General features: G+C 38.3%; 1 protein-coding gene across 1 annotated transcript in view; it reads right to left on the minus strand.

Annotated features, from left to right (window-relative positions):
* Positions 1 to 12,932, minus strand: part of HDAC9 (histone deacetylase 9) — a 397,896-nt gene that overhangs the window by 20,992 nt on the left and 363,972 nt on the right. Inside the window, 2 exon segments of the mRNA XM_075212212.1 lie at positions 7,804 to 7,919; positions 11,569 to 11,700. Coding sequence (XP_075068313.1) covers positions 7,804 to 7,919; positions 11,569 to 11,700 — 248 coding nt within the window.

The following is a 12,932-nucleotide window of genomic DNA, read 5'->3' on the forward strand; positions in this document are numbered from 1 at the left end:
CGATAATAGACCACCTCCAAGAAGGATCCGGCACACATAGGATTGACTAAGTAAATATAATAACTTGTCAAGCATGTAGAGGTTGGAAGGGCTGCTGGTTTTGTAATGGATAAATCTGGGATATCAATTAACTTGAGAAAATAAATTTTGCTAATGCTCGGCTGTCAGTGAAGAGCAGAGCAACACAAAAATACAGGATGTTATTCACAAATGTAACCTTCGTGGTCCAGTTTTGTTTTCAGATGCCGCTTATAGCTGGGTCTCAGGCAGTAGTGGGCCAGAGGAGTTGAGATGAGTAAATTTCTCTTTGACATTTGTGTGTACCCAAGGGTAGAATGATAAACAAAAAAAGGCTGCACAGTAGTAAAAGGTGTTACATTACTGTATTTATAGTAAATCAAGAAACTAGTCATTCATTGTAACATGTCATTAAACAACATCCCCACTAGGATGGATGGTAGCCATTAACCTTTTTATTAGCCTTAGGTGGAAAATTGTTATAACTAGAATGTAGAAGAAAAAAAATACATCACAAGTCCTAATGGGAACATGAATTTTATGTAATGGTCATGTGGGAAAATGTCTCTGTGCATATCTTTGCCTCTCATAAATATAAAATAAAAATAGGTTACAGGAGGCAAAGGGGATAGGGAATGGAAATAGGGTTAGCTATTTGCCTTTAGAAAGCAATAAAAAATTGACAATTATAAAAAATAAAAATAAGTAAAAAACTTAGATGTGCAATAGGTAAAAAAAAAAAGATTTACGGTAGCAATGTATAAATAATAGTCCTGTTATAGATGGGTTAGGGCTGGTGAATTTTAGCCCGGGGTGCAAGACTCGACTCAGCAGCCTACTAGGAACATTTTAAAGAATGCAGATGGCCCAGTGACCCAGCCCAAGGTAGCTCACTATGGGACCAGCCCAGGGGGGGCAGATGCCCCCCTCCACCCAGCCTGCCCCTGGTTATAGATGTATAATATTTGCTGCACTGTGAAAGTCACTTGTTAATGGGAAAGAATAATTTAATTGTAACTTTTACTGTTATACAAGGTCACGAAGATCCAAAACTGTTAGTTGAATGAGTGTCTCTATCGATGATCTCATTGTTTTACACTACATTTAATCAGTAGAGGGTTATTTAGTAATTTGCACAAAGCAGTAACCCACTGCAACCTCAGTGTAGTGCTAATGCATGTTCTGTAGGTACAATATACACTGCACTGTGCAAGTTTGCAGCTATGATGATGAACTAGAGGTAAGAGTTGTATTTCAACCTGGAGGGTTTCAACACTCAATAAGATTAGAACAAAATGATTTAAAAATAATAATTTCACCTTCACCTAATCTGATTGAGTTCTCTAAATGAACAGACGTGTTCATATAGTTGGCATGAATGATTAGTAAATTTAGTGAATCATTTTAGTAAATCATCCCTATGTTAATAACTAACCCCCTTAGAATCAGTCCTATGTCACACCAACTCACTAAGCAAATGTGCAGCAACCCCTTACAACCAATGGGCAATCTGCTTTCTTTGGTTTAGCGCAGGTTAGGCAATGAAACAAGTGCCTGATTGGTTGCCATCAGTTACTGTACATTTGCACTTTGTTAGTAAATAACCTCTTTTTCTGTCACCATCAGATAGTTTAAAGATTGCAATTAAGTTATTACATCCAGGAGCAATTTTTACTCTACACGAAAGACATCAAGAGCAAATATTAGTTTTAGAGCAAATAACTGTTTGGAGGCTACTTTGGGGTTCTCTAAAACCGCAAATGCTTAATACAAACATCAACGCCTTCTGGAGATCTTCAAAGTGCAAAGTACCTTGAGAATAAGGAGGCTGCCTAGGGCGCCAGGTTTTAGGAGGTGCCTAAACTGAATGAGTGACAATGTAACACATTCTTTGTCTGTATTGTCCCTAGTGCGCCCCCTCACTGTGCAACAGCCACTGACAAGGAGGGGCATCAGTCGGCAGAGTTTTACCTGAGAAGCTGCCAACTGGTGCTCCTCCATGTTGTTAATGAGCTGCGGTGGCGGTGATGGGCTATGATGTCACAGCCTAAAGCCACATTCCCAAGAGGATGGCATCTCGCTCCACCCTTGTTCCACACAAGGTATGAAGTGGGTTGGGAGCATGGCAGAGCACAACGGGAAGAGTGGGAATGAACCCCAATGAATGCTGGTAATGTGTAGGGAGTGTGTCCCAGCTTGGAGCCATATTCCCACGAGGAGAACATGCCGCTCCGCTCCGCTCCACACAAGGTAAAAAATGGGGAGGGAGCATGTCAGCTCTTGTTGGGATGGGCGGTGGTACCTGGCAAGATGTGGGCGTGGCACAGTGTAACAGCCCTGCCTTGGGCGGAGCTAGATGGTATTTTTAGGGGGACCATTTAGGTCCCCACCTTTTTAATCTTCTACCGGTGGGCTCCCTGTGGGTGCACACTATGTGCAGATCAGTGTTGTTGCCAGCGCAGACAGACAATCAGAGTATGCTACATACGGCCGATTAGGGTTCTCTGTCTGTCTGTCTGTCTGTCTGTCTGTGCTGACAACAACACTGACCTGCACATAGTGTGCAGCCCCAGGGTGCATGCCCCTAGTGGGTTGGGGGCGATTGGCTCCCCCCTGGATCCACCACTGAGCCCTGCAAAGGATATGACCATAACTTATCTAGGGTAGTTTACAAATATATGTATAATGTCTACATAATTTATAAATGTGGCAAAGGACCTTTGTCTATAAAACTCTAAATATAAAAGTAGCTATAGTTAATCTAGATTTTTATATTTTTAATTGTATTTCCAATGAAAATAAATACATCATGCTCTCATATTTATGTGCAAAGAAAAAAAATGCTCATTTAAATAATTTGATTTGGAGTATTTATAAATGTAAGAAATATACTTCAAAATGTCTTTCCTCTTTCCCAACTGGTAAAATTACAACCTGGCCAGATGCACAGTTACCTATAGTATCTGGAAGTGTAACTTCTCACCGTGTTTGATTTTTGTTTTTATAGAATACTGTATGACTAGTACTTTTAGCTTGAATTCAAAATACCAATAATATTGGCATTAGCATTCACTTTTGGACACATGACAGCAATAATCATTATCTCATCTTACAGATCATACTATGTCTGAATTTAATATCTTATACCATACAGTTACAAGCTCCTAAAGTAATAGGATTTATAATTATAGATCAGCTAAAATGTTTCAGCAAAGTCCATGTTTCTATGCATTTCAGTGTTTGCAGACGGTAAATCTGTTTATGAAGGTGGAGCTGAAAAATAGTTCTGAATTTGCTATGAAATATTATTTTAAAATGACATCTTTGAACAACTTATATATAAAATGTAAACAAATGTAAACAAATGGCAACTAATTGAACAAATTAATAACTGTAAAACATATATTTTTTAAATTACTAATAATTAGAATTGATTTGACAAGAACCATTGGCACATAGAGTGTAAGCTTGCGAGCTTACCTCTCTGTCTGTCTGTATTACCCAGTGTTGTTTTATTACTGTCTTTGTTCCCAATTGTAAAACGCTATGGAATTTGCTGGCGCAATATAAATAAATGTTAATAATGATTGGCCAAATATAGCAACTCATTCTGTGAAATGAACTGCAGGAGACTCGCTCACCTGTTTTTATAATATAACCAGTATATTTGTAATCCAAACTATAATTACAAGCAATAAAATGATGTAAATGGGTGTAGTGCTATTTCCCAGTTGTGAATGTGGCGTAAATGTAATCTGAAAAAGATACACATTATAACCCATACACTTGTCAGTGAGAATTTAGCATGCCTAACTTATTTCTAATATACCCAAGGGCATAACTACCACAGGTATAGGGGTTGTATCTTCTATGGACCTTCCCAGTCAAAGCGCCTTGTGCATATGTGAGTTCTTCCCTATTGCTGTGAAAAGCTCTGGTAATTAAAAAGAGCACAGAAAAACAATTGCCATTAAGTCGTTAAAAGAAATGCAGGCTGAAGACCCAAAAATATGTAATGCAAGCTGGTTAAATGGTTCAGGTATCAAGAATTTAAACTGCATGGGTGCTGTGTTTTATGTCCTAACAATACAAGAATCATAAATGTTGTATGATGCCCACTATCTCAATATGATTACACAAACATCAGATGGTTAAAATTACAAAATTAGTAGCATGGTGGGTGGCACTGTTGTCTCACAGCGCTATAAGAAACAACAATCTTGCTTATAGTTCTCAATATTTATATACAAGGATCTGAAGGCCCATTTCTAAACAGGGCACTATCTGTGTGGAGTTTGTATGTTCTCCCGGTGTTTATGTGGGTTTCTGTAAAGTGCTCCAGTCCAAAAACTTACAGGTAGGTTGATTGGCTTCTAACAAAATGCACTCTATTGTGTGTGTTCGTGTGATAAGGAACTTAGACTGTAAGCTTCAATGGGGTAAGCACTGGTGCGAATCATTATACACTATATGGACAAAAGTATTTGGTAACACCTGTTAATTATGGAATTGAGGTGTTTTGATCAGACCCGTTTCCAGAGGTGTATAAAATCAATCACCTAGCCATGCAGTCTCTATTTGCAAACATTTGTGATACAAACTGAAGAGCTCAAGCCTGGTACTGTGATAGGATGCCAACTTTACAATAAGAGGGTTCATGTAATTTCATGCCTGCTGGATATTCCACGGTCAACTGTAAGTGGTATTATTAGAAAGTGTAAGTGTTTAGGAACAAAAGAAACTCAGCCATGAAGCAGAAGACCATGTAAAATCACAGAGCGCTGTCAACAACTGCTAAAGAGCATGGAGCGTAAAAGTCGCTAACGCTCTACTGATTCCATAGCTGAAGAGTTCCGAACTTCCACTAGCATTAATGTAATCAAAAAAACTGTAGCGGGATCTTAATGGAATGGACAGCCGAGCAGCTGCATGCAATTCTCACATCACCAAGACCAATGCCAAGCGTCGGATGGAGTGGTGTAAAGCACACTGACACTGGACTGTGGAGCAGTGGAAACATGTTCTTTGAAGTGACGAATCATGCTTCTCTGTTTGGCAGTCAGATGGGCAAGTCTGGGTTTGGCGGATGCAGGGAGAACGTTACCAGCCTGAATGCATTATGTCAACTGTGAGGTTTTGTGGAGGAAGGACAATGGTATGGGGCTGATTTTTGGGGGTTTTGCTAGGACCCTTATCTCCAGTGAAGGGCAATATTAATGCTTCAGCATACTAAATTATTTTGGACAATGTTATGTTTCCAACTTTATGGCAACAGTTTGGGGAAGGCCCTTTTCTATTCCAACATGACTGTGCCCCAGTGCACAAAGCAAGGACTACAAAGACATGGTTTGATGAGTTTGTTGTGGAAAAACTGGACTGGCCCGCACAGAGCCCTGACCTCAACCCAATTGAACACCTTTGGTATGAACTGGAACAGAGATTGCGAGCCAGGCCTTCTCGTCCAACATCAGTGCCTGACCTCATAAATGCTCTACAGAATGAATAGGCTCAAATTCCTGTTATTGCTGCAAAAGGGGGACCAACTCCATATTAAAGTATATGTATTTGAATACAATGCCATTACAGTTTCTGTTGGTGTAATGGTTAAGCGCCTGAATACTTTTGTCCATATAGTGTATATGCTCTGTAAAGAGATGCATATTATAAAGATGCTATATAAATAATCAATAATAATAACCACAAAAAAAGAGCTTATAAAGGGCTTATTGCTGCCAAATTCACAAATACAAGAGAATCAGTCTCTATAAAGTTAACAATTTCATTTTTAAGACATTTTTCTCATTTATCATAACAGAATGTAAATTTTAACCTTTATCTTTATTTAAAACCTTCATTAAAAAGATATTAAAAGGTTTTTTTTATCACTTAAACGCAAGATTTACAAAAATCATGATTATTCTAGTGAGCGTCTACTTTTTAACATGACCTTTAAAAAATGACAATCAAGGTGCTAAAATATTCAGAAAACATTTGTGATTTTCACTCTTCATAAAAAAAATTGTTGTTTTTTTGCTTTCTTTATAACCACAAATTTTGTCAATTTCATGCAGTTGAAAAAAAATATATTTATACAGTTCTATACACTGGGTGCCATTGTTTCTCTGTCAATTCCAGCTCAATCTTGGGTATTAACTGTGTAGTTTAGTAGTTGATATCAGATCTTATTGACTTGAAACCTGCCTTCTCCCATTGATCCAAACCACAGAAAGAATGCTATTTAAAAAAAAATAGACAAAAGATTTGGATCCTCCTCATCTAAGACAGAAAAAATATTTGACTTCCCCTTGGCAGAGAAACTATAATGAATTTTGCCCAAAGTAATGGAAAACTCAAAACCGCAATCTCTAATGTACTGTGAGTCTGAAACTGAATAAATGCACAGAGAAATCTTTTTTTGTACCAAGTGTTACTATTATTGAACTTTCTAAGTGACAGGAAGATCTGTGACACAGCAGGCTCTAATGCCTACCTGGAGCATTAAATCCTTCATTACTGAACACTCAGTTCCTAATTGTCTAATTGTGTAGTAATGAAGTCTTTATTCTGATACCTCAATTTGACATCCCTGATTTCTTCTACAAAGGGTTACAAGATAAAGCCACATGTTAGCTATCAGTGTAACATTATTTTCTCTTCTGGAGTCCACAGGGGGCTACTAATCAGTGGGCAGGGGTCAAACACCTGCCCCCAGGATCACAGTTCACAAACAATTCATTTATTATGAATGGAATGGCTGGAAGTAGCAGTGTCTGAGGCTCCCAGTGGATGTCCTGCTGATGACCTAAAGATTCTGCTGTGCAAGCACATTTTATTTTCTACTGAAAGTATATATGTCATAACAATGCAATGTGAGGGATTATATTGGTACAAGCCAAAAGTTTTTACTCATCTGGTGGTAAGTCTGTGTCAGATTCCACCGAAAATATTAAAATATTTCTGGTAGGTAGGTTGCATTTGTTAAAGATAGTACAGTAATATCTGATTTATTATTGACATTATTTACATTTTCTTGCATCCAACCAGTTTTATATGTGCAAGATTGTAACAAATTATACAACTTTCAGGCAGGATTTTTAAGGAGGGGTTCCCCCCCCCAAAATAAATAAATAAAAAAAAAATAGAGAGAGCTGCCGCACATGTGCCCGCGCATGCGCAGCAGCTCCATTTCGGCAGCACTGTACTATACAGCAGCCGCGGCGCTGTCAAAGAAGCGTTCGTGGCGGTGATGTATACAATACAGCACCGTGGCTACTGTATAGTACAGTGCTGTATGTGGGGGCACTTCGATAGCGGAGGGGAGGGGTTTCTGGAGACCCAGAAACCCCCCCTGCGTGGGCCCCTGACTTGTGTTGTTAGTTATAGTGTGTTTGCAACTGGAACAGGAAAGGGCAAAATTCATGAACAAAATCTATGATCAATATTTGGGAAATCTTAAAGTTGTGGAATCGCGTTGCTGGTATATTTATTTGGGTATCTGTGTCAATACTTCTATGTCACAATGAGTTAATAGTCCACGGACTTGTAGCTAAATTATGAGATTGTTGCAATCCACTTGTCTGTGCAGTGAGGTGGTTTATTCCGAAAATATTTAACTGACATATACTTCAGCTTTTCCCAATATATGCCATAAACAAACATATATTATGCAGTATGTTTGAAACGCAATTAATAAACTGGTTATTGGGTTGTTATCTTACTCATGATGGCCCTAATCACTAGGTAAAACCAAGATCTTCTGTGTAAATGAACACACTTTTCTCTTACCTCAGGGAGAGAGTTGGATAGCAAGATAGAGCTTTCATTGTCCACACCCATGCTAATTGGACCATTATTTGGAGAGCTGGGTCCTGACACTGGAGAGCTGCTACTGACTGATGACTCTAGAATAATGTAAAACAGCCACAATGAATATGTAGCACATATACACATGTAGAAAGCATACAGCAGCATTACTACAGTAACAGATGATTCATAACAATGCAGAAACTACCCAATGACTTGATCTACCCTAAGACTTATTCTAGACCTAAGACCGGTTCTACCCTAAGCCCAATTCTACGCTAAGCCCTGTTCTACCCTAAGGCCTGTTATATCCTAAGAATTGTGATTTGTTATATACCAAGCTCACATGGTGTGTTGGGTTGTTTGTCCATGGCTCAGCTTGCAATGGGGCCTATATATTCCCCATTCAAATTTATTGCTGCAAGCATGCAATTAACAAAAGATAAAAACAACTTGGGGTAAGGGGCTTGCTGTAGAAAAATAAAGAACTTGGGAAGATGCTATTGTTGTTTGTTTGTTTTTTTCAGAATAATTGCAATGTTAGGCAAAATCTAAATCAATTGGGGTGAAGAGCTTGCTATGTGTACGAATGAAAATTCAAACTCAAACTTGGTTTCCACAGATTTACAGACCCTTTAAATAAACTGATTCATAAAAAAAATGCTATTAACTGTTTCAGCTTACAAATAAGAGTAAATGATGTCATACACTGAACCATCTGACCAATCAAAAAAAGTAATGCCATTTAGTGTATCAGCTGACTAATATGATAAAGAGGACATTCTGTATGGCAGACAACGTGGAAGGTAACAAAACCTAAAATAAATTGAAGCTGATATGTACATCTGAATCATTAGCATTATCATGTGTTGTTTGAATTTCCTTTTCCACATAGATGAACCCACTGTTCAAAGCTTATCTTATCTTAGATTTTAATGGATATCACAAACTTTGATTTGTGTGACACCTCTGTCTGAAGCATTTACATAAAGAGGGTAATGTGTTTTGTTATAACACCATGGTTATGGGCCAATACTATTAAAATAGTAAAGGTGGAAGGTAGTAGAAGACGGCCTTAGAGGGACCCATCAGTTGAATCACTATGGTTTAGTTCACTCTCATATGCTTTCGATGGAAAGGTTTGCCAGTGTCAAGAACTATTTATTTATTTCTAATCAAACAGAAAAACCATCTTGCATGACATCAGTCACAAATGCATTTCATGGTAGAATATATACATAAACAGCTAACTAAAAGCATACCTAAGAACAAACTAGTATAACCAAAGTGTTAAAAAACTTATCTACACCTTCCATCTGGCAATGGCCCTCAGCTTGTGGCCAACCTGGTGCTTAGTGTTGTTCATCCCATATGGTGACCAGACAGTATAAAAACAAAACAAAACATGAGAACGGGGTAGTTTCATGCTTGGTTTAATTTCATTGCTACTGGGAGGTTTGTGTGACACTGTTGTATAATAGTAGTGTAGCTCTTGATAGAAAGCAACCAGTAGATCTAGATTTTCATTAATCCATCAGTTAATTTCATCTCTCTAACATTTAAATGCTTCATTAATGAGCTCCCCAACTGAGCGACGGGCTAATTTGTGTTTAAAACACCAGTTAGCGCTCAGTCTTCCTCCAACAAGCAGCTTTCAGAAAACAAGTATCTTGATCTCTCACCGTCTGATCTTTGCAAATTCTAAACTTATTTGGAATCTTTATAATATCCCACCTGAACAATAATTGCTATTTATTATTTATAAAGGAAATGTTATTGAACTGTAATTGTTTTCTAAAACATATTGATTCTAATATGGCTGCTGAAAATAGGTGGGTGCAGCGTTTAATGGTCAGTGAAAACCTAAAAAGCCTTCCAACAATACTGCAGTCTTCGGTATTTTTTCTATAGTCTCTATACATCATTACTTGTGATCTCTGGTCTGCCACTAACAAACGCATACCATCCTCACCTCCCACACTCTATGACTTTACCCAGTTAGTTCAGGCCCTGTCTATACATCTGCCCTACCATAGATGGGTGATCTGTTGCATTACTGTGATATATATAAATGGCTAGTTCACTTATGCCTTATGTTTGATTACCCAAGTAACCAATAGATCAGATTATAAGCAGGAGAATAACTACTGGGCTAGCAGGGATAGTAGCTGGTAAGGGCCCAGCCACTCTCAGGCCCCATGTAGCTGACACCCGTACAACTAGAGACCCTTCTCCACTATGAGTGTGAAAAGCACAAGGGACTAATTCTGCTCAGAAGAGTAGGAAACTCTACTGTTCTTCTCTGAACAGGAAGTGAAGTGCAGAGCGAGCACTGCAGTAAGAGGCGGTGGCCTGACAGCTCATTAAAGGTGAGAAGGGCTCTAGAAACTTTGGGGGTTCCTTCATAATTTTGCTCTGGAGTCCCCAAAGTTTTAGCTAAACCTCTATATGTAAGTTTGGTGAGCATATCCCTCTCACACTTTATTTCTTTGTTAGTTACTGTATTGTTAAATATTTCATGTTCAAATAGTTTTCCATGGCTAACAGTAATATGGAATACGCTGGCACTATATAAATAAAATAAAATATTAATGGCATAGGGCAGCATGGTGGCTTAGTGGTTAGCACTTCTGCCTCACAGCACTGGGGTCATGAGTTTGATTCCCGACCATGACCTTATCTGTGTGAAGTATGTATGTTCTCCCCGTGTTTGTGTGGGTTTCGTCTGGGTGCTCTGGCTTCATCCCACACTCCAAAAACATACTGGTAGATTAATTGGCTCCTATCAAATTTCCCTTAGTCTCTCTCGGTCTGTGTGTGTGTATTTAGGGGATTTAGATTGTAAGCTCCAATGGGGCAGGTACTGATATGAGTGAGTTCTCTGTACAGCGCTGCGGAATTAGTGGTGCTATATAAATAAATAGATGATGATGAATGATAATAGTAGTATAACATTTTACAATATCTAACAAAAGTAGATTTGGACAACAAGACCAAATCACCTGGAGATTTTGGGCAATATAAGTACTGCTTCAATATGATCTTGTTAGACTTTGGGAGTGAAAAACAGCTTAACTTCAGTGTTGCCATCTGCCATAATATTTCCAGCGCTTGTTTTTTGCCTCTGGAATAAATATGATCAGTGGAAATAGACACTTACAACTGTATTACTGGAAGTCCAAAATCAAGCAGAGGGACATAATGTCCGAATAAGAAAACATCAAGGGTGTCCCAATAAAAAAAGAAAGCTGTCAGCATTACATTTACTAAACATCTTAATTTCCGGATCTTTACAAGACATGACATATGGGGTGTACTTGTGTCACCAATAGATAAACATAGTAGATTTTTAAAGGTCATAATAACAGGCTATCAATCTAAGTCTGCCACTGTTCTGCTCCTATCTATGACAGTACACCAGTATAACATCCTTTCTGAATGCACATAACCAGCAACTATAGAATATAAGAAAAACAGAAGCACTTGAGATAATACAACATGCCTTAGCCTTATCGGTTTTGAACATTGAGGCACCCAGTCTTGGGTAATATTCACAAAAACTTTTAGCCAAAAGTCGCAAAGAAAGGGGAACATACCATTGTTCTTAATGCATCGACATTCATTCAAACTGAAAGTATTTGTCTGTACTGTATTATAGAATTAGAAAACGTTTGCTTGATTTAGACAGGCCTCTTAGTAAACTATGGTTTAGTAAATATATATGTGTATATAACTCAATCAGCGTACCTGCCACCTCAAATATTCTCTTCTTGTAGGAACTTATACCATTTCCATCTTTTCGTCTCAGTAAAGGGCTGCTTCTCCTCTCTGCTACCTTTTGTTTTAAACGAGATCGAACCTTCAGGTTAGGTTCTGAAGCTGAAATTAAATTAAAATAATGCAAGAAATTAAAGAAAACTGCAAAACGACAATATTTTTTCTAAATATTTCAGACCGACATACTGGCCCGTTTTAGGACTTGCAGAAAATCTGTTATTCTGTAATTGTTTGTCAATGAATAACACATATTTTGGGTCATTATAAGTAATGACAATCAAATATCATAGCCTGTTTATCTAAAGATAACATTATTTATTTCAATATTAACAACATAGGTTTTTCTTTGATTTTGAAAGCATGATTTTTATCTAAACAAAAATGTTTTATGGAAAGGATGTTTTACAGTAGATCTGGTCCTTACACTCACTGGAGGAAGCCTGAACCAATAGTCATGAGATGCACTAGGAAGTAGCTGCTCCTACCGTTGCCACAGACAACCGCCCCTAGTGAAGCGATTGGCTGCATTCTCATATATACTGTTCAGCCTACAAAATAGCTACCTTTACTGTGTGCGACAGACAGGTTCACTTTAAAGAATATTTAAGATAAAAACATGTTTGATGCCAATCATTTTGAGCATTCTTGTAGATAATTGTAATCTATGTTACACAAATAATTATAATTATAGAATTGTCATTAACACAGATTTTCTATAATTATTTTTGAGCTATGGCTGGTCCTACAATTACTTGAAAGTATGAAGAACAATGGAAGTTGACCCCAAATAAAAAGGAGCAGTTAGAAATGTTTATGTAAAAGTTCCCCTTACCACAACAACAGGAGCATTGCTAGGACTGGCACTATGTGACTCTCAATAATGGGATCCAAGGGCTTTTTTATAGTTTTTTTTTTCTTAAAAATTACATTTTACAAATTTAGCTTTTCTTCCTCTACTTCAGTGCCACTAGCCATAAAAGGGAGGGCGAAGTTTGCAGTGTCTCAGGTTACTAACTTTCCTAGTGGAACTAGGTTTCAGCTCTATTGGGAACCTAACAACTGCACAACAGGAATAGAAGGGACAGAATGCTGCAGAGCTGCAGCCATTGCAAAATTTTGGGGTGGGCCAAGGAATGCTGCTTCACCCTCCAGGGCCACCCAATCTGCTCTCAGAGGAACAGATTGGAGGCCACGTCTAAGCATGTGCAGGTGCGGCTTGTGCTCAGGAGAGGCCCCCGCTCTGCTCTCAGAGGAACAGATCGGAGCCCACGTCTAAGCATGTGCAGGTGCGGCTTGTGCTCAGGAGAGGCCCCCGCTCTGCTCTCAGAGGAACA

This window comes from Mixophyes fleayi, chromosome 5 (assembly GCF_038048845.1).
Source record: "Mixophyes fleayi isolate aMixFle1 chromosome 5, aMixFle1.hap1, whole genome shotgun sequence".
Lineage (NCBI taxonomy): Eukaryota > Metazoa > Chordata > Amphibia > Anura > Limnodynastidae > Mixophyes > Mixophyes fleayi.